Source organism: Lethenteron reissneri, chromosome 45, assembly GCF_015708825.2.
Source record: "Lethenteron reissneri isolate LAM-NWPU_2019-01 chromosome 45, ASM1570882v1, whole genome shotgun sequence".
Classification (NCBI taxonomy): domain Eukaryota; kingdom Metazoa; phylum Chordata; class Hyperoartia; order Petromyzontiformes; family Petromyzontidae; genus Lethenteron; species Lethenteron reissneri.
Window position 1 is genome coordinate 1,428,052 of NC_083823.1, and position 23,587 is coordinate 1,451,638.

The window sequence follows — 23,587 nt, forward strand, 5'->3', positions numbered from 1 at the left end:
GTAGACGATAAAAAAAAATGCGTTCCACCACCGCGCCGTCGCCTCCACTACTGCCCAAAGCTTTCCCTGGAAATAATATGTAGGCTGTGCCATATCGCCCCATCTCGTGCACCACAACACTCGCAACCAGTGTGTTGACCCAAGTAATACGAACCCCAGAAAACGAACGAATTCCCACTGACCGCAAGGACCTAATATTAGACACCAATGCGTGTGCACATGTTAAGGCACTAAAATTATGTTTACAGGAATATGATTTGGCACAATATTGAGTCAGGCTCGCAAACGATATCATTGAGTGACGAATGCACAGAGATTGTTTGTATACGTAATGGACTTGGTGGAACCATGGTTGACTTTGGGGGGCGGCACGGGGGGTCCTTATCATTTTCACAAGTACTTTCCACGCCATTGAATGCATACTGGTTTTCTAGGAATTGTTGGGTGTCCACTGGTAGTATGAATGTTCGTCAAGCCCAGGGTTTGCTAAACATTGTCCGGCATGGCGTGGGCTTGTTGCGGCCTTACGTTCCACAGGCAGCGAAAGAGGAGTAAGTAAGTAAGCCCAGGGTTATTGATCCTTTGTATAAGAAGTTATGTGTGCCACCCACAACTGGATTGGGACAAGGGGGGTGCAAATTTGGAATGCGCAGACACGAGCTGATTTAACATCTCCCACTTGATATGAAATAGCCAAACGGTGTTGGGATAATTGTATACTGTGGCAACCCGTTTGGAATGCGGTGGAGCCCTTGGACGGGATTTTAACTTGAGCTGTATCCGTGAAGGGGGCAGCAGTTGAATGAGAAAGAGCTGTACGTACACGTGACCTATCCCCAATGATGGTGAGGACATGTCAGTCTTACGATGATTATGCAAACGTTGTTTATAGTCACCAAGTGCCCACCGGCACGAGTGTAGTGACATCGTGGATGTCACTGGGTAATGCCGGCCTTAGAGATGCACGGCGTGCGATGCACTTTCATCGCAGGACACCGCGTACATGCGGGTGTAGTACCAGCCCGAGAGGGGCTCGGCTGAGCGCTGGGTCATAGCGCTCAGTGGAAGGAAGAACGTTCCAGACGGACGCAGAAGCGCACCAGAAATCGCGCGACGCGTTCACCGCCTTTGACCGATGGGTCGCCCAAATCCGCTGCCGTGAGGATGCCCGGAGTTGGCGTGATGATTTATGCTTCTTGACCGAGATCGTAGTCGTGTGGAGTATCATCACGGGTCTGCCTCACAGCGCAATGGCCTGAAGTGGTCCTCGCTGTGTTCTACTTATTGTGCTGGCTGATTGCGCTCGAGATTAGAGCTCTAAAAAAAACCCAGGCGAGTGATAGCCACATATGGGTCCTTGACCCTACTTACTTTACTGCTCAAAGTAAGAGTGAAATGTGGTCAAAAAGTCTGAACCACCATGGGGGAGGACTGAAACCACCAGCGGGATTGACAAAACACCGTAAATTATAATAATAATATGAATAATAGCAATGACTTCCATGCTCGTAGTAGTATATAATAATCATAGACACAATGCGGAAATTGCCCTTTGCTATCCAAACGCCAATTTAGGCGTTTCCAGGAGGGGGTCTTCTCTTGCGGCTGCTACGTTTTTGGCCAATTCCGTTCGTGAAAGCGTTTCGAAAAAAAAGAAGGAAAAAACTCCACCAAAAATCACACACGTTGTGTAAGAAGAAGTAAATACGAATGAATAGTTTTTGTAAGCGACTGGTCGTGGTGGTGGTGGTGAAACGCTGTTCCCCTCGATGCTCGTCCACTGGCACGCTAGCAGATGCTCAGGGCTGCGAGATTTTGTAATGAGATCCGGAGGAGCTCAAGGAGTGGAAGTGGGGGGGGCTTAAAAAACAAACCGAACTCGTTGTTGAACTGCCGCAGCCCACATCCTGGTAGGCGTGCGCGGTTCACAATTATAAAAGAGAACGGGTTAATGCATTTTACTTTCGGTATGTATAGCGGTCACCGGACACGAGAAGGTAAGAGCTCATTTTGTGGTAAGCACGACGCACGCTTTTGTTCCAGGCACTGCACGAAACGTTGCCTGTTATTATTTTTATTTTTTCTTCTTCTTATGGAAGTGTTATTGATGAATGTGTTGAGTTAATTGTGTGTACGTGTGGGAGTGCGTTTATAGTTTAATGTGACTTTGGCTTTTATCGAATGATTCTGTTGGGAAGGAGGTGTGTATTGTTGTGCGCTGTGTGCGTGTGAAAATTCAGGAACTTAGAAAGTTGAGGGTTAATTTTCTTTGATGTAAATGAAAATGCACCCAACTGACATTTCTGTAGGTCACATTGAATACAGCAGCAGCAGCAGCAGCAGCACAGCTTTTTGTAACGCCAGTGAATAAAAAAAAATAATTGCCAAAACTTAAAATAAAACAACACACAGCAGCAGTGCGTAAACACGATGTCACTCGCCGCCGACGATGTCAGCCTGGGAACCAACTCGTGCCGCCGGGCTGTGAGCGGTGATTGCTGCGTGGTGTTTGGTGTCGCTTGTCACATTTGCCCATCCAAAGTTGAATTCCTGAACACATTGTGTTGCCGCCGTTTGGGAGCACCTATTGTCTATTTTATATTCCTAATCACAAGATGCGGCGTATCTATGGGTTTTGTTTTCACGGACGTGATATCATTCCACGTGCACATATGTTACCGCCCTGTCTCAGCCTTTAACCCAGACAGTGCAAATTCATTATGTGAAAAAAATGACCATAGTGTAGGTCAACCCACATGTTTAAACCGCTCTTCTGTAACAACGATGACTCACTAATATCACTGACTCCGTGAACTTCACTCGTGGATTCCACACCCATGCGGTAGGGCACGCTGCACATGGCAGTCGTCCCGTCCACCGGATTGTGTTTACCCATCACAGGATTGTGTTCACCCATCACCGCACTGTTCGACTCTGCCAGGCCCTCCCGCCGCCTCTCTTCCCAGCGGTGCGAGCACATCGAGTGTGCAGGCGGTGCATCTGCGCCGGGCGTCCAGGAAGCCAGAGGAGGTGTCGGATCACCGACGTGGATGACTAACAAGTGGAGATTCAGGTTTTGCGCTTCAATGGATTCCTGCTGTGTGTGTGTACGTGATAGAGGAACGCGATGGCCCTGCGCTGGATATCGCTGCTTCGGCTGCTTCTGCTGCTGCTGCTGAACCTTGCTGTGTTGGGAACGCACGCTGATGGTAGGCGCGTGTGGTGCGTGTGGATCGAGAACGCGTGCACCGTTTGTGAATCTGGGCGGCAGGGTGGCGATGATTGTGCCTTGAAGCAAGAGGAGGCGTCCTGGGTCGGGTTGCCAACTCCGGCGACGTTCTGTGTGCAGTTTCTATGTTCTTCCTCATATTCTGCGTAGGTTTCATCCGGATTCAACAGTTTCCACGCATAGGTATTTATTTTTATTATAATATAAATACGCACACGAAAAATAAGAGGTTTTAGCCCTTCTGGTAATAAATCAGGCGTTAAGATGTTCAAACACCTAAATAGAAACCTTTTGCAAGGAATAAAGTCTGCATTAACCACGCGTAGCTGTGATGAATATGTAAACAAACATGCTCTGAAAACATTGGTCTACAATTTTGTAGATCGTTGTCTGCTTCAGAGATGAAATGTCCTGTTTATCGTGGATTTTGATGTGCTGAATTCAAATATGACTATTAAAACAACTGATTGGCTACTGTTCCCCAGATATTTAAGTTTTTTTTACATTTTACGTCTATGTATATTGTGCAGATATAGTTTTACTCATACATTGTAAACCGATGTCTTTTCACGTGTTTATGGTTGCTTTACACAGTAACATGTCACATGTCCTGTTCATGTAACACTTAAAATCAGCAAAACGGTTCTATAAATAAAATGTATTATGAAACAAAAGGCGAAAAACTATTATGTATATATAAGTAAATGTCAGCAGCATGGGCTACGCCCATTTCAAACCTTTATTAATAGGTTGCCTTTAGAAGCTAACCCTCTTTTCCTGATGACGTCCGCTTGTGTTGCGATCGAAACGTCGTAGTTTTTTGTTATTTTCTTTGAACCTACCTACGTGACTTTACCGAAAGACCCAAAGAATATGAATTCCTGCAGTCACGAAATCTTTAAGTCAAGATCCTTTTGACGGTCACGGAACATGGAAACCCTAACATCACCTGCCAGCAGATTCCACTGCGGCAGTCTGGAGCCCATCAGCTCTGCCTTGCTCTTGGGTAGTTCCAAATCCCTGACAAGGTCTTGCAGTTCACCTTGTGTTAGGAGGTGTGGTTCAGAGGAGGAGGATGGGAGAAATCTGGGTCATGTGACCTTGATGGTTGAGGACCAGAATTTTCATCCTCTTCCTCGTCTGACTCAAGTGAGAATTATTCATGCAAATTTGATTCCTTTCAAAAGGTATCGATCTGGCGTTTGAACATCTTAACACTTGTTTTATGGCATAAACGGGTAAATCCTATTCTTATTTTTCACACTTTGATACTGGCAAACATTTTTTCCATGGTAATCATACTACGTATGTATGTAGTTGAAGTATAGTAATAGGTTTTTAACCTTTCAACTGGTACAAAAACTGACACCTTAATACAAGGCATCATGTTTGCAATAACCACAACACAAGCAGTCAAAATGCAAACAAAAACAAACAACTTTGATGATGATAATGATATGCACTGTCCTTGAAGTTGATTGGCTCACACCCGAGACAGCTTTTCTTAGAGCCTAGTCTCCATTGGTGTTGGACCAGATGACGCCAAAAGGCGTACAACTCAAAGACAATGCACTATCAGAGTATGTAGTTGAACTTATTTCGCACCGTACGTAGCCAACCGTGCTAATCGAAGGTGCGGGGGAAGATCAACAAACTAAACACAAAAAGTAGATGTGACTGGTGTTGTGATTCATAATTACAGTTTACTTTGGGTTAGATCGTGTTAGGTATGACGTCAGTTACTTAACGATAACCCCTTTGCCACCAGACAGCACCAATCAAATCAGGTTGTCACGTGGGTCAATATGCCAATTTGTGTTTTTCCCCAGCAAAAATGGAATGTTGAAAACCAAGAAAAACTTTGACATTTTTATAGTGAAGGGTTATAGTTCGACTTTACTGGCAAAATACGTGATTATTATTGATACTTAAAAATTAGCAGCATGTGAGACAATGAGGAGACAGATTTCTCCTCTTGTATGAGATCACCGTGTGCCTCGTGGCTTTGTCTGTCTGTCATTCACGCGTTCATACTCGGGCCAGGCTGATGCGTCGCCGAATATTGATTCTTGACCCAAACGATGCACATCGTCCCATAATGTGCGGTGCAAAAGAAGTCCAACATATAATCTCCCCTTAGTTTTAATGCAAATTGCATGCGAATGATATTGTGATGTTGGCACGTAGGCTTTCGCGACCAATATTATTCATAATAAAGGTGGTTGGGTTAGATCGCGTGAGTATAAATGTGTCGTATAACCCATCACCACCCGACACGGCCAACCAGTGACAGACCTTACTGTTTTTCTGTGTCGGTTGGTGGCGGTATTGTGAACATTAGGTCAATAATAAATATAATAACCGATACGGTGCAGGGATACGGAGGATGGAGAGAGAACGAGGCAAACGAAACGGGACAACGAATTGAGTGAAGATGAGTGAGGATGAGTGGCAGACGAACATGCAGCACAGACGAGAGAGGGTGCACAAAACAGAGTGCGGGATGAGACAAAACGACCGGGCACACGAAGGTGCCGACGTGACATTACACAAGCTGCCGGCTCACGGCCAGGGCTGTGGTTCACCTTTGGGCCCAGGTGAATTTGAAGTTTATTTTAGTCTTAAATTGGGTGAGCGGAGAACTCGCACAATAACAAAGTACAATCATGCAACGATTAGAATTTGGAGCAAAAACCCCCTACGATTCCCGCTCACGGCCGCTACCGGTGACGATTATCTGAATCGGTCCTGGGCCTCCCCTAGGTCGACTCAGCCTCAAATGAGTACCTGGCGCGATGTGTAAACATCGCCACTGGGGGAGACAAAGGGGGCCGAGCGTGGTGCTGGCCACCCACCCCCTCGTGTGCCAGTGCCGGCCTTCAATAGGGTCTCGCTAACAGCACTTGCCCCTACAGTCTGTTAGTGGCTTTACGGGTTGGTGCGGGGGGGGGGGTCTTTTCGTATTTTTGTTGTGTTGGTGTGCACATAAAAAAGGTGAGATTGTAATTGTATTTCATTGTGTGTCCGTCGTTCCAGTTTCTCTGTCGCGAGAGCCAAGAACGCGAGCCCAAACAATGCCGATCTTCTACAAGTTCACGGTCACGGAGAACGAGAATGTTGGGCAAAGCGAATTGGTCTGCACGTGTTTCTCATTCCTGGGATTTCAGGATGGAATCAACAAAATTGATTCTAATGTGAGTGGCAGCGGTGGTGGTCGCGGTAGTGGTCGCGGTGGTGGTGGCGGTGATGATAACACTGTGTATTACTTTAGTATAAATACATGTTCATTTTGACTCATATGTTTTTTTCTTCTGATTTTATGTAAACGACAAGACAAATATCACTCTCCTGGTCATATGACAGGCACGCTATATATAAGCTGTGTAATTAAAACGGGACTTATGTGATCATAAACGCATGCACTTGTTGTGTTAAAGGCTAACAATGCCCGTGACCATGTTGTGTTTTATTTTGTTGCAGACTCAGCTACCTTTCCGCCATGACTATGACCCGAGCAGAAACCTGACCCTCAACGTGCTCTGCAAGGATGCGGTGGAATGTTTCAACTATTATGAAGACTACGACTTTCAGGCTTCCAGTGTGCTGTGGAATGAGACGCTCGAAATCAGGGTCAAAGGTGCATATTATCCAATTCCGAAAGACTCGACTGAAAGCTCTTTTTAAACGGGTCTTGACACGTTTTTGCAAGGGGGGGGGGGTGATTATATTGGCGCTGTGTCTGTGATCTCATTTGAGTAATTCCAGGTAATCTTTTAACATTGGGATATTTCGCTAATGCTGGTTACTACTATTTTATTTTACGAGGTAAGGCCCCACTGAGCTATGCAGCTCTCTTTTCATAAGCCAACTGGCCAACACAAATGATAGCTCAACGAACAAAGTGGGCTCATCATCACGTGGACACAAATTTATCTGACGCGATGAGCGCACAACCGAGGGTGAAATGACCTGCGGTGAATGAACGTTCAATTCATTCGGTGGTCAGCGCTGTGGTCCCACCTTTTCCGCATTGGTTGTGTCCTGTTACCTACGTGACGTTATCGCTGAAGTGCAGCAACAACAACAACAAAGCCACAACTTCTTGGTTCTTTCGGTAAAGTCACGACTCCCCGTCTGACGCTGTCTCCCCGACAGACCTGGTTTTCATCCTGAGGACGGCTGCTTGTGTTGTGACCGAAACGTCGTGAGAATTATTTTATTATGTTTTATTTTTATTATTTTATTACTTCCTTCTACGTGACTTTACCGAAAGAACCAAGGAAGATGAATCCCTGCAGTCACGAAAGCTTTAAATCGAAACAAAGCCACAACTTCTTACGTGTAATAATCAGCAGCAGCAGCAGTAAGCTTTGTACTTTCCACTGCTGGATGAAAGCCTCCCCCAAATGTCGTTTCCATCACTCGCGGTTTCCGCGATGCCAGAATATATTTCAATCCTGCACGTGAATTGATTTCATCATTCAATCTCCTCTGTAGTCTTCGTAGATAGGTCACGTTACCTGCTATGGCTGTCATTCCATCACCGATCTCACCAAATGGTCACCATCCCTCTTGGACATCCGAATATGTATTTATACTGTAGGGGAGGGTAAGAATGTTAAAACAACAAACCGTACAAACCATACGATAGGAGTGCAGAGTACAAGAAATTTAAACAAACCACCCAAACACGTACAAAAACAACACTAAACTACCCGCACCCTACCAGGCAAAGCCCACTGAGGTATGAACTTATTTCGCAAGAGCAACCTGGCCACAAATGATAGCTCAACAAAGTGGCTTATCATTTGGACATTTAAAACAGCAAAATAATCTAAAGGCATTTACAAATGTGGAGGGAAAAACCAGAGGACCGGGATAAAAAAATACACTTGACCACGGGGAGAACACGCAAACTCCAAATATAGAGCAGCAGGCGTCAGGGCCGGGATCGAACCCCCGACCTCCTGCATACCAGGCGAGGAAGATGACATCTGACCACCGTGGCGCCCCTTGTAGTATTAGTTTCCTTTATTTCACCCGACATTTAACCACGAGATAAAATGTAGATAGAAGAGTGGGAGGCATGAAACAACATCGACTGTTTTTCAAGGGCGATCTGGGTTACATTAAGTTGTTTTGAATCAACATAATAATTAAAACATTCTCAATATAACAAATCTAGACAATGTACAATGATCTTGTATACATTTGAAAAAGGCTAAATAAAGAAGGAGATTGCACTTTTAAATTATAAGTATGTAAGAAATGCACGTAAAATAATTTCTGGAAACATATAACCATAGATGGAGTTAGATTAATTAGCTAGATAGATAAATTAGCTCACCGTGCGAGGAATCCTGTCGCCCGAGTTCGATTCCTGACCACCTCTAACATTAATGACAAGGGGTGTGATAATTGTTTTTTTACCCTTTTATCTGGTAACAATTTTTTTTACAAGGAGTCATGCTTGCATAGACCACAATACCTGCAGTCATAATGCAAACAAAAAACATAACTCTGATAATGTATGCACTGTGCCTTGAAGTTGATTGGTCCACACCTGAGACAGCTTTCCTTAGAGCCTAGTCTCACATGGTGTTGGACCAGATGATGCCAAAATGCGCATCATTATCAGAGTTGTCTTTTTTTGTTTGCATTACGACTGCAGGTATTGTGGTCAATGCAAACATGACTCCTTGCAAAAAAAAGGTGTCAGTTTTGTTGCCAGATTAAAGGGTAAAAAAACAATTATCATATTTTTTCTTCTGGCAAATGAGGTTCCAATGACAAGGGGTGTCTCAACCATCCTTAGGCCCCCCACCTACCTGCACCGATCCAGCGGGATGCCACGGTGGTTAGGAGATGTTAACTCCCTCGTCTGGTATGCAGGAGGACCGTGGGTTCGATCTCTAACATGACGCCTGCTGCTGTATATTTAGAGTTTGCGTGTCTCTCTCCTCGTGGTCGCGTGGATTTTTCTGCAGGTCCTTCGGTTTTCCCCTCCACATTTAGAATCAACATCACCACGCGTTTAGAGTGTTTGGCTGCTATAAATTTCCACGAGATGATAAACCACTTCGTTAAGCCTTCATTTGTAATACCCAAACACTCTTTAGTAAAATATGGTCAAACAGTCCATCGTGACCAACACAGCACAGGGAGGCCTTTATCCATCAGTGGCTTGACAAAATGTCTGTAAGTGTTCAAATGTTATTAGATACACGGGTACAAGCATGACCGAGGTCTTAAAACACAGTGACGTGTACAACGCATTGCTCCCCCCCACCCCTCCAATATAGGGGAAGAGAATACAAATGTTGTTGGCTTCGACTGCAAGTACACCAGGAAGAGTGTCAACTGCTCGTGGGCGCGTGGCTACCTGGCCCCGGCCGACACCGTCTACAGGATGTTCTATCAGTGAGCACAGCGGCCGCGCAAACCATCGCTTCGACGCACAAACGCTCCGAAGCTTTCGCACCAAACATTGTGGGTCGCCAGGGGTTGAGAGAACGCAGGAGCTCCTGATCGCGCTGCAAGACGCACGGCTTGACGCTTCTTTAAAGAGTTGTGTTTGTTTGTCGCTTTTGCTGTCGTCTCGCTGGCCTGCAGTTACAAAGACATCGCGGTGCAAGAGTGCCCGACCTACGTTGTCAAGTCCAGCATGAGAGTCGGCTGTCACTTGACCCCTGACGAAAGGGCGCGCTCGGTGGAGCACCACTTCTACGTGAACGGCAGCAGCAGCAGCGTCGCCATCAGACCATTCTACCTCAAGGCGTTCCCCGCCTCGCTGTGTACGTTGCGGTAGTGACCACGGAGATTTGTGATCATTTCTTTATTTGATGCGTTAGGCACCACTCACGAAACAAAAAGGAACCATGCCTGTCAACCCCTTGTCAGTGCCCTACCTTATTACAGACCAACTCAGACCTTATTGGTCACCCCGTTGCCTTATAAATCTCAGCGTTCATCCTACAAAGTCCCATCACAAGCGAGAAACACAAACAGACAAAACACATTCTTTGTGCCCGTATTGAAACGGCTGTATGCCGTATGGACCTGAAAACGCAATGCCCCTCTACAAGAATACGGGATTAACCGCGTGGGTTGGCAGCTGTGGTGAACGCTTAACCCACGATGTCCTTTAAAACACGAAAATTAATCGCGGTAGCGATCGTTTTTTGTTATTGTAGATCTACCATGTGACCGCTTACTACGTAAAACCGCTGCTCACCATCTTGCATCCACACCCCTCCCGTTCTCCACCACTCCCTATTTATACCCCCCCCATAACCAACCCTCCACAGTCTGCAGAGAGCCCCACGCCTTCCCAATCACCCACCCGTTCCAGCCAAACAATCGCAGTTGCCCATTTCAATGCCACACAGCCGCACCTCTCCCTCCATGGGCCACTGTGGACACGCAGCTGGCGCGGTGGCGTTCCACCTCCTCGGCAGGGGCGACGGGGCCGAGCAGAGCCCCGCGAGGCCGACGATACCGGCGGTGCGCGGGGCGAGGTGGCGCCCTCGTGCTCCCCTCTCCTCCCCCTGCTGTGAGCGCCCTCCCGGGCACCGACCACACCAATGATTGAGCCCCCAGCTGCTGCCCGCTCGGTCCGTTTCCAGGACACGTTGGCTGCGGCACCTTCGCGTTCAGCCAGCGTCACCCCCCCCCCTCCATATGGAGGGGGCACCCGGGGCAACCCCCCCCCCTTCCAACCACCTGCCCCCCACGTTCCGCCCTTTGCGATGGCACCGAGGGCTGAATGAGCACCCAACGTCCCTCCACTGCCTCCTGTCCACAATTAATCTCATCGCTTCTTCCGATATTGCCGTTCTTTCCATCTGGTGAAACTAAATAGAATTGGCTCAAGAAGGCTGTTGGAGTATGACCCCCCCCCCCCACGCCCTCCCCGTTGTGTTCGTGTATTCCTGTTAGCTCACCGTGCGTCGTCTCATTTATTCACCGTGACGCCGAACGCAGGAGCGCGGCAGACGCGAGAGTGGGCCAGCAGCGCTCACATGCTGCCAGTGGCCAATGCGGATGTACTGGCATTGCGATCTGTAGCGTATTGGCATTGCGATCTGTAGCGTATGCAGACGACGGCCAGCCGGAAGCGCTGTAAATAAGATGAACCATCTGTGCGGACCACTCCCCGGGGCAGCACACACACACGCGAAACAAAGACCCCCGCATCGAACTTGCCGTATGGGGAAAGTGATGTAAAGCGAGAACTGATGACGGCCGACACGTAGTATGGGGGGGGGGGGGGCTCATGCTCAGCTGCATCTGGCTGCCCAGTGCTGATGATTATTCACAGCACCAAATACTCGTTTAAGGCTGAGTGGACCTAGGGGAGGCCCAGCACCGACTCAGATATTTGTCACCGATGTTGGCTGTGAGTTGCTGGATTGCAGGCTTCGCCCATCGCGCTTCGGTGGTGGTGATTAAACGGAATTTGAAATTGACAGAATCACGCGAACCAGTCCCAGACAAATGTTAAACAGACGACGATGCCCAATTCTATTCACAGCAAAAGACAGACCGTCTGGCGTGCGTAATTAATCGTCCGCATTTGTCTTTCCAGGTTTCACGGAAACCCCCACCAACCTCCACGCCGCGAGCAACGATAGCACGAGCATCAGCATCACCTGGACGAGCGACTGCCCCAAAAAATGCCTCTCGTGGGTTTCCATCGCGGACAACGTCAGCGGCAAGAGAGAGGTACGGGCGGCAGTGGGGGACTACAGCTCGGCCACGAGGCACGACGACGTCGGGCAGAGCGTCGGCTGACTGCCCACCGGCCCCGGTGTTTAAGGAAGACGCAACGCACCAGCAACAAGCGGTCGTTTTGTAGTTTACAGTGGAACCTCGGTATACGACCACTTTGGAATAAGTCGAATTTGGTATACGTCGTGTTTTTTCGAGAGAGAAAATGTCTTGGGATACGACGTCTTGCTTGGGATACGACGCGCTTGCTAGAACTTGTATGGGTCGGGATGAGTCGCGTACAGGACCCGCGTGTGCCCCGTTCACGACTGAGACAAAGCGAGAGGGGCGGGGGGCGTGGGGGAGAGGGGGAGAGGGGCGGGGGACGTGGGGGAGAGAGGCGGGGGACGTGGGGGACGTGGGGGCGGGGGGCGTGGGGGAGAGGGGCGGGGGGCGGCGGGCGGTGAGCCCCGGGTCGAGGCGCGCGCGCGACGTGCGGGGTTGAGGCACGCCACGTGACCAGCGCAGCTGGCAGTAGTGCGGTCACGTGGCTTCTGTATGCATGTTAGTAATTAGTGTCTAAATTATTTTATACAACCCCATTAATGTATAATATGCCATGTAAAATATCATTTATTTTCCTCTGGAACGGATTATTTCCTTTCCCTTTATTTCTTATGGGAAAAATTCGTTTGGTAGACGTCATTTTCGGTATAAGTCTAACCTTCTGGAACGAATTAACGACGTATACCGAGGTACCACTGTACTTTAAACTCAGAGTCCACATGAACTGTTGTCAATAGAACACAATACCCATTCTACTTTTGCAATCCTAGCTTCTGGCGACGGTGACGATGGCCAGTTTAACACGGAGGCTTTCGCGACCAATATCATCCGTAACAGAGTCAGATTTGGCACGGTACATAAAATACAGAATTAATATCTGGTACGAAAGATGTATTACCGAAGCTATCAACAGAAGGCGTGTACAGGATTAACTACACGTGTGGTAAATGTGATGTTGGGCAAACAGGACGAATGATCAGCACGAGACTAAAAGAACATCAGAGAAATATTAAATTCTCCCAAATGCAATTGTCAGCAGTAGCACAGCACGCGTGCGAACAAGGACACTCAATTGATTTTGATAATGTTGAAGTTCTGTGCAAAACTAGCCATAAATAAAAACACACATAAATATTAAAACACAAATGTTTAACTTGCATGGTAAAGTTCACTTGCTGTACAGACATAATACGACAAATCGCTAACCTTAAACATCCAGTCAAAGTTGAAGGCGGTATAGTACTATAGTAATAAAGCAAGTGAAGAATCGCCGAACCAGAATTGAAAGCATTTGTCGCGGGGCCCTTGAAAGTGCGCGGCCCATAGGGATATGTAGCTACTTCTGCTACGAGGATAATCCGGCACTGCATGTGCTGTACCTGCTACAGAAATATTATTTAGACGTGGCTGAAAATGCAAGCACTGCCGAAAAAAACCCGCCCAAGTCGAATGCGACACCCTGCGCGCGTCGTGTTGTCTTGCGTTGCGTGAGCAGACACTGGAGGTGAAACACGGCGCCGATGCGCTGATCGATCTGCCGTTCAACGCGAAGCGGAATCTCTCCATCAAGGTGCGCACTGCAAGTCCTCGACGAGGACGGCTGCCGGCCGAGCGCGTGGAGTGAATCTCTCACCCTGGGTAAGCGCAGTGAATGAGAGGAACGCACGCTGGACGGGAAGTAACAGACCAAGGCACCTCCCTCCCCCCCACTACGCATCACGAGAGAGATTTTCGCCTGTTGTGCTGCACTGCGGGTTGTTCAGCACGATGTCTGACGTTTCGGCTCCATGTCCCGGGAGCTTATTCAGCACGTGGAGCTGAACGTCGGACATCGGCGACGAGCAACACGTGGCAGCATCCAGAGGACACATCACAGAGCTGCGCCGCATGTCTGCCTTTGTTTTGCTGTTCGCAAACACAAAGACACACTGGAGACAATACAAAGGCAAACTATCTCCCGTGTAGCCTCAACAGACTGTAGGGGCAAGTGCTGTTAGCGAGTAGCACCTTTCAAGGCCGGCACGGCCGACGAGGGGGTGGGTGGCCAGCACCACGCCCGACCGCCTTCGTCTCCCCAGTGGCGATGTTTACTACACACCGCACAAGGTACTCATTTTAGGCCGAGTCGACCTAGGGGATGCCCAGCAGAGGTTCAGATTACCCTCACAGGTGTTGGCCGTGAGCGGGAATCGAACCTGGGTCGCCAGGTTCACACCCAGACTCAATCAATGAACTGCGTTCTTGTGTTCTTTGGGTTTTTCGGTAAAGTCACGGAGATAAGTAAAAAAAAAATCAAAATAATAACAGAAAAACTGCTATTTTTGTGTTATTTTCTTTTGTTATATAATAACAAAATAATAACAAAAAACTGCTATTGTTTTGCTATTTTCTTTTGTTATATAATAACAAAATAATAACAAAAAACTGCTATTTTTGTGTTATTTTTTTTTGTTATATAATAACAAAATAATAACAAAAAACTGCTATTGTTTTGTTATTTTCTTTGAACCTATCTACGTGACTTTAACGAATTCCTGCAGTCACGAAAGCTTTAAGTGGAGATGTTTCGTTCTGTGTGTTTATAGTTGTCCTTCAGCGCACCCCTGATTAGTGCAAGTTGCCTTTGCACGGTGCGTGAAGAAGGTCAACACACCCAGACATCCATTCAACGGCAAAGACTCCCCATGCGCAAGGTGTGAGCATGCACAGTCTTGATTTAAAGACACTCCGTGCACGCAGTGCTGTATGCAGCGTATACAATGGCGGGAGTGAAAATAGTATACAAACAGGTCACGGTGGTGATGCATATGCAATATAGCTATGCCAGTAATGCATAGCAAAGTTCACTCACCCAACTATATGTATGCCATGCAAGTGCGATGTTTATAACCCTACATATTATCTAAAAGAAGAAGATACAAGTTAAAGGTGCAGCTCTTTAACGTCTCACTCACGTCACTGCTGCCAGAAGGGGCCCTCCTATTAGACGGAGTTCTGGAGAGTTCCTAAATAGGGAAACTTGGCCTTCTCTTTCACACATCCCCGCCTCTCACAGTTTCACACACAGCACAATCGCCAGTGGCGTTATCCGCTTCCAGGAATCAGACCCCAGACCGCCGGTTCTCTGGCAAAGCGCTGTTGGCGAGCGATGACGCACGAGGGCTTCGCGTGGCCACTGAGCCTCCTCCTCCATCCTCCTCCGTCCACTATCTCCTCAGCAGCTGTTGGTGCTGCGTGGGAGCCGGGGGCCGCCTATGAGATCAGCTCGCGGACCGACACGCGCATCACGAATCGTTATCAGTGCGTGGGAATTTACCTTTGGGTCACCGAGCGATACAGCGCCGCGTCACTGGCTCAGAATGTACACACAGACAAAGGTCCCCCGTGTGGCCTCGACAGACTGTAGGGGCAAGTGCCGGAACGGTGCACGAAGGGGTGGGTGGCCAGCACCAAGCCCGAACGCCTTTGTCTCCCTAGTGGCGATGTTTACGCATCGGGCCAGGTACTCATTTGAGGCTGAGTCGACCTAGGGGAGGCCCAGGACCGATTTATATAATCGTCACCGGCGTTGGCAGGTGCCACAAACACGCACGCACACTCTCAGCGTGGTCTCATAACAACTTGCAGTCGCTGCGTCCGTTTGATGACAATGATGATGATGATGACGCTCATCACGAGAGAACGGTGGCTGAGAGAATGCAGCTGCGACGCGGTGCGTGGCCTCGAACGTGAACGATTCATCCAACAGTGAACAGGGGATGGCTGAATCTGACCACGACGAGAGTGACGAATGAGCAATGAATACTTTGAACAAATAGTTCGTAAATGACAGAGACGATGTTCACGGAGGCACTAAGGTTAACACGAATCGTCGTCCCGTTGTCAACCAACCTGTCGAATGAAGGCATCCTTATCAGCTGCCAGTAATTGTGGCCATACTTCTCCATGCCGGTCAGTGCAGGTTGGTTTGGGGCTGGCAACACCGGCTCTGTCATCGCTCACCACTGAAGTCATCCGTGGCCGCACCATACAAACCGCGCCGCCCATTAAACGTGAAAAGAGATTTCAACGAAATTTCCATTTGGCCGTTTAAAGAAAAACACGGCCCACTTGCAAAACGGGGTCTTTTCGTCGAAATGTACTAAACCACACGGTCACGTAATGCACAACGTCTAGATGTAGGGTCACAGAGCTTGGGCAAGAGTTGGTGCCTGCTTCAGGCTTCCGCTGCTGCCGCCACCGTTCCGTCTTGTCTCTGCGGTCTCCGCCGCGGCTCGCGAATCTCCGGAAATCGTGGGCGCTGCATATCCCTCACTTTGTTGTTGCTGCTGCTGTCGCCATCACTCGAGTGCACAAACGGTTGCAATATTTCCATTGAGAGGGTTTCAAGTTTTAATTCCCGCCCGCCGCCTGCCCCCGCCGAGTCTAACTGCATGCCGATAGAGGTCACCATACGTCGATGGTGATTACCTGTGATAAGATAACAGGTAGGTGACGCGATATCGAAAAGTGTATTGGTTTGGCCATGTTTGTTTGTTGTAGTACAGGGTTAGACTGATGGCCTTAATCTAAGTTGTCTTGTGGTTGTTGTTGGTTGTTTGACTTGCATCCCACTGGGATTTTTGCACACAGCGTTGGTGTATGGTGATTTTTTTTTGCAATGTTTTGCTGTCTTTTCTTGGATTTCTGTTTGCACTTAGTCACATGTTCACTTTAACATGTTTTTTGTTCATGTTTTGTTTGTTGTGGTTGCACCCGATTCAAGAGCCGAATGGCTCACAGGGCTATACCTAATACATGAACTTGAACTTGAAATTTCTTGCACCCAAGAAACGGCAGGATGCACATGCATAATGTATGTTGATTCCCATATGAATAACCCAACCGATAATGTATATCCATTGTAATTTATGTGCCTACATTAACCCCTCTCCCCCCCCCCCCATCTGGCCTTCGCACCTGATTGGTTGTCGCCTGATGATGCTGGTTGTAATTACTGGCGAAACGTCGTACCCGAATTGTAAATATTGTGGGGTTACTCTCCAACACGCCGGTGTGCTGTACTAGTAACGAATTGGCACGCTTTGTTCACGTGACAAACCTTACGAATTGGCTGTGTCGGGTGGTGGTGGGTTTAACAACACATTCATATTTACACGATCTAACCCAGACGCCTCTATTATGGGTGGTTACCGCCATCAACAAAGGTGACGTCACCCACGACGTGGGGTTCCGCCTGTTGGAGCCCGATAGCAAGGTGGCCAAGCAGGGACAACCTGGCAATCAGGAATGGAGCCTCTGCCGTTAATATCAATGCAACGTCTTCTTGGTTATTTCGGTAAAGTCACGTAGAAAGGAAATAATAAAATAATAAAAATAAAACATAATAAAATAATTCTCACGACGTTTCGGCCACAACGCAAGCAGCCGTCCTCAGGTGAAGAACAGGTCTGTCGGGAAGACAGCGTCTGAATGAAACACCCCAGGCTTGGAGCGTATATTTAAGCTGGGTTGGAGGGGGAAGGTGTTTCATTCAGACGCTGTCTTCCCGACAGACCTGGTCTTCACCTGAGGACGGCTGCTTGCGTTGTGGCCGAAACGTCGTGAGAATTATTTAATTATATTTATTATTTTATTATTTCCCTTCTACGTGACTTTACCGAAGGAACCAAGAAGATGAATCCCTGCAGTCACGAAAGCTTTAAATCGAAATCAATGCAACGGTTGCATTTAAGTTTGTTTCTGTGCGAGCACGTGCCCGTTCATGTGGCTTCAAATGTAGACACGGCCGCTGCAGGCCAGTGGGTATTTTGCGATTGCTTCCGGTGTTAAGGTGCACAGTTTCACGTTCCGAGTTCCAAGTCTGATTTGGTTTGGCCGCGTGAGAACTCAAGAGACGGGCGTGGCCACAATAAACACCAAAGTATAACAACGAAGCAAACATAAATCAGAGAGCGCGTTAAACGGCTCAAGACCTGTGTTACCCCGGAGTGTTAACCTAACAAGGCGCCGTCACCTGAACTTTTGCACGTGTCCATCGTGGAATGTGATTGCAGAACCCCGTGACCCGATGCCAGCGACTGGCCAGGAAGCAGATGCATGGATCACGTGGCTGGCTCTGTTTATGGGACTAATGCTGCTTCTGCTCGGACTGGTGATACTGATCCTTGTTGTTGGGAGAAGGTGAGGATTTGAAAAGCAACACAATTATTTCTTGGCAGGCATGTATACCGAGGCATCGATTCCTTGATTAATATCAATCCTTAAGCTCTATGATACATGCACTAATAATGTAATTCATCTAAACGCCATAGAGGAGGTGCTGGAATAGGGCCTCCCTCCATCCCTTTTGGTCATGGGAGATAGCCATGGTCAGGAATCAAACTCGGGTGCCTGAGTTCATAGTGTAGTGTGGTATGGTGCTTAACCACCACGCCACCATCCACCCACCTACCTCTAATTGTTATCAGCAGTAAAAAAAACAGAATAGTTTCCATTCACGCACGTGTGGAGCGATGCCCATCTTGAATTTACAGCCCTTGTGAAAATTACATGTTTCTATAACAATGTGTGGGTTTCGATTTAAAGCTTTCGTGACTGCAGGGATTCATCTTCTTGGTTCTTTCGGTAAAGTCACGTAGAAGGGAAGTAATAAAATAATAAAAATAAAACAATAAAATAAAATAATTCTCACGATGTTTCGGCTACAACGCAAGCAGCCGTCTTCAGGTATTATTTTATTACTTCCCTTCTACGTGACTTTACCGAAAGAACCAAGAAGATGAATGTGTGGGTTACCAGCCCCCAACCGGGAGTTGAACGCACGTATTTCCTTTTGCGTGTCAATGATCTAAGCAACGTGACAGCCAGCAGTGTGAAGCGCTGCTGGGAGAATATGTGCCCACCAAATATATTTTGCTTGATTTCTAAACATTGGGACATCGTCCTTGTGAAACATGCTCCCACATCTGATCAGCAATTGTAATCCTTGTGTTGTGCATTGAAAAGGCCAATGCTTTTTTCTCTGTTTTCTCCAAACTTTCCTCAGGTGTAAGTCTGTGTTGTGGCCTAAAGTATCAGATCCGTCCGTAATATTCGAGGAACTTTACACAAAGCACCAAGGAAACTTTGAGGTAATGAAAATACAATTCAATTCACATTGTGACACATCTATACTCTGTCATTGCCTTTGTAAGCTTCAAGTTGTGGTGAGGTGGCTAGGTGGTTGAGAGGTCAGAGGGCTGAGCTGACACAACTGAGAACCTGGGTTTGAATCCAGGCAGCCTCCTGTGATTAAGCCTGTTTCTCAGGTGTAGAGAGTTGTTGGTCGTAGCCTGCTTGCCAATAACCGCACAAACAACATTTATCACATTCAATTTGAGTCTGCATTTAATTTGGATAAATTCCAGCGTCAGTATTTAAATTATTGGTTTAGCATGTGCCCCGGTGCAAACCGGAGCCGCCACAGTGGAGAGATGTTAACTACCTCGCCCGGTGTACAGGAGGTCGTGGTTCGTTCCCGACCCTGACGCCTGTATATTTAGAGTTTGCATGTTCTTGGATTTTTATCCGGGTCCTCCGGTTTTTCCCTCCACATCTCGCATCAACATCACGCGTTTAGGGTATTTGGCTGCAATACATTTCCACACGATGATAAGCCACTTGGTTGAGATATCATTTGTGATGACCAGGCCGCTTATGAATAAGAGCTGCGTAGCTCAGTGAGTCTTACCCGGTAAAATAAAAAAACACGAGAAAAATGTGTCGGAAAAAAAAGGAAATGAAATGGGGCCCCGCTGTTCAATTTCCTCGAAACTCTGGGCAGCTTGCAGCCGGTGCAGCTGCACCGCCTGCACGCCTGATACCAACGTCGCTGTTGCCACTCGTGTGCCGCTTGCACGCTGTTGGGATTGTGCCGTTCAGAGATGGGCTGGAGCCCCCGTGGTATCGAGCAAAGAGGTGGACTTCACCCAGGACATAAAGTTCAGCCCGGTGGAGCCCGAGAGTGAGGTGCCCAAGCTGGGACAACCAGGCCAATGATGGAGCCTCTGCCTTCACACCAAAGCAATGGTTGCATTTAAGTCCTCCTCCTGTGTGTGTGTGCGCATTGTACACGCACGGACACAGTGGGCATGTGTATCCGTGCAAGTGGTATTAATGTCGTGGCAGCTACTGGAGCCAATAGGCTGTTTGTGATTGTGACTACTCACACTGAATGACGTACAGATTATTTTGTGTGACCAGCTGAGAAAGCCAAGAGATGGAGCAGCGTCGTCTTCATTTGTAAATAAGTGACCTGGGTTGCCAAAATGGCAAAAGCTAAAACCCGGAACATGACAATGAAGGAAATATATAATTCGCATGGAAGTAATCTATCAATAACGATTCTTAGCATCGCGAATACATCCGTAGAATTGTGCGTGTTTGAAGAGAGGATTGTGATTGGTTGTACGCTCCAGCCACACGTGGTGCGCTACCATTCATTACGTCACAAAACTAATCGATTCTTAAGCGTAATCGTGACCCTGAATCGTGGCAGTTCATCGCATCGACAGGGGGAGGATTGTTCTCCACCCATGGTTGCTATGCAGGTCTGTGTGTTGGACTTCTTTGGCACCGTACGTCGCCAACCGCGCTTATCGGACAACAAACTAAACACAGTTTTCAATCGAGATGATTTAAAAATGCATCGTTCCGATGGCTTCCTAATATCGGAAGGAAGAGCGTTCCAGACGGCCGCAGAAGTGCATCTGAAAGCGCCGTGCGATGATGCTGCTGACCGTCTTTGTCCGATGTCTGAGCCACAAGGCGCCTGCCGAGAGGCTGAGCGGAGTTGGCGTGATGGTGGTTCATGCCTCTTGACGCGATCAGCAAGTTACATTCTTAGGTTTTTTCGGTAAAGTCACGTAGGTAAAAAATTTAAATTAATAAAGTAAAATAAAATAATATAATAATATTATATAAAATCTAGAAAGAGATCAGCAAGGTGTTGTGTGGTTTACTGGCGGCGAGCACTTTGTGACGAGCGCCACTTTATGACAACGTATTCGTTCGGCTTTGTCAACACACACACCATTCCTGCAGCCCCCTTGGAATACATCAACCCAGGGATTGCTATAAAATCGCACGTCTTTAAATTATAATCCTTTGCCTTCTTGGTTCTTTCGATAAAGTCACGTAGAATGGAAATAATAAAATAATAAAAATAAAACATAATAAAATAATTCTCACGACGTTTTCGGCCACAACGCAAGCAGCCGTCCTCAGAGTCTGAATGACACACCCCAGTCTTGGAGCGTCTATTTAAGCTGGGAGGGAGGAGGAAGAGCGCCTTGACAAAAGAATTTGCATATGAAGGCGCTCTTCCTCCTCCCTCCCAGCTTAAATAGACGCTCCAAGACTGGGGTGTGTCATTCAGACTCTGTCTTCTCGACATACCTGTTCTTCACCTGAGGACGGCTGCTTGCGTTGTGGCCGAAACGTCGTGAGAATTATTTTATTATGTTTTATTTTTATTATTTTATTATTTCCATTCTACGTAACTTTACCGAAAGAACCAAGAAGATGAATCCCTGCAGTCACGAAAGCTTTAAATCGAAATTTATAATCCTTTGCATTATACATTTTATTTTTTAATGCGAGTTTGTCTCTTGACATGCTATCATTGGTACGTTTTTTTTTTCTTAACAAATGTAAGTAACGCGTATTGAAACCATATTAACATTTGCATATTATATATGTTTTTCCTGAATGCAAGTATATACACTGTATGTATATTTGTATAACACAACGTAATTCCTCATATCATTGCCTGACGATGTGCATCATTATAACGCTTGAATGTCTATAATGTAGGTATGAAGGCTATTAAAGAAATAGTTTTAAACAGTTTGACCTCGGTTGATAAAACGAAAACAAAGATCCCTCGTGTAGCCTCTAACAAACTGTTCGTGCTCGCGTGCGGCGATTCTCCCATGACGCGAGAGGTTTCGGGAGCGAGAGTTCGTGCAGCTTTTGCAATTCCTTCCACCGTTGACGGGAATATTGCCATTGGATGATACATTATATACCTTTACGTGCAGCCTATAAACACATTGCTGCGCAAGGAGCTGGTAGGAACGTTGGGTTGCTCGGTCAATGGCCAGGGTCAACGGCGGCGTGGTGTATTCCGCAAATATGGCCGACTGTGAGGGCGGGCACAAGCCGGCGTTTGTAGGTTAGACGTTGAGTTTTATAAGGGCACCACGGGGTGACCAGCCACTCACCACCCCACTCACCACCCACCCAGCCCCACCCTCCCCACCCAGCCCCTCCCCACCCTCCCCTCCCCACCCAGCCCCTCCCCACCCTCTCCACCCAGCCCCTCCCCACCCTCCCCACCCTCTCCTCTCCACCCAGCCTCACCCCTCCCATTTTTGGATGCGACGGACGGACGGACACAATAATCCCCTGTGGGCTGGTGTAACCAGGAGGTTCCTACCAGTTTGAATTGCTTTTCTTAAATGCACGCGTGCGTAATTATCGCCATGTCATCGTCATTTGCCATTTGCCGATAGAGCCGTTGCACCCGTGTGTATTTATTTACGGGAACACACGCGCGTTCAGTTATCAATGATGCCATTCAAAAAAATGTGCTAGGCAACAATCATGAAAACGCAGTACACACCCACGTATACTGCTGCAGCAAAGTTGCAGATAGTGTTTGCGTCAAGTGGGATGATTGGTTTTTGCATGCTGTGCTCGCATTGCGAAGATTCTAGTCGCAATTTCGTGGTCAACTTCACCAGAAGCGTTGCGTTAGCAACTTCCGAAAACATATTTTACTACAAAAGGGCTTCCAATCACATTCTGTATCCTTGAAGCGGACGAAATGTCACGTTGAGAACAATCATGTTTCTCGCTTTTAATGAGATATTATCAGTCTATATTTTATTTCGTAATGTAAATGTATAAAATGGGGCAGACATTGCAGAGTGGTTAGCGCCCGTGCGATGAGCCTTGAGACCACAGTCCATTCCCGGCCAGGACTGGCTGTGATGCCAGTGGCTATTGGTGTCTGAACTGGTCCTGTGACCTCCCCTTAAACAACCACCACAGAGCAGTGTGGTGAAGTATGGTCAAAACACCCCCATGGCCGATAGTGTGTGGGGGGGGGAGATTCTTAATCATGCAGTGGATTAATAAATGGTTTACAAATCACGAGTAACGCTTAAAACGCATTCATAGTATACTAAGTGCAAAACGGAAGTGTCTTCTTGTCAATATAAGCATATGGGTAGCAGGTATCTATGTTGTTAGCTGTTGAACCCACGCATAGAGAACTGTGACATTCAAAATAGATAATATAATATCAAAAATGGAAAAGGCATATATACACACAATAGCTCTGAGTCAGTGATTGGAATTTCCACATTCCTATGGTGGGGGCAATCAGCACATCAAACATATTGGTGCCCATATAGTTGTACTAATTATATTGACAATGGAGGAATGATGGGCTGAGTCACATCTGCCGATTGGAAGTCAAATTCCCTGGCCACAGTTGTGATACATTTACGGGTAATTTGTACACATGGGATAATA

The 23,587-nt window shown here is 47.3% G+C and overlaps 1 protein-coding gene across 1 annotated transcript; it reads left to right on the forward strand.

Moving 5' to 3' along the window:
- The first annotated feature begins 3,127 nt into the window (after nt 1–3,127).
- Nucleotides 3,128–20,642, forward strand: LOC133353963 (interleukin-13 receptor subunit alpha-2-like). Its single transcript, XM_061570496.1, is given in 11 exon segments — nt 3,128–3,209; nt 6,266–6,423; nt 6,710–6,866; nt 9,532–9,649; nt 9,842–10,023; nt 11,817–11,953; nt 13,500–13,583; nt 13,585–13,642; nt 18,061–18,187; nt 19,053–19,137; nt 19,928–20,642. Coding segments are annotated over 11 exon segments (1,305 nt in total). The 3' UTR covers nt 20,045–20,642.
- Nucleotides 20,643–23,587: the final 2,945 nt, after the last annotated feature.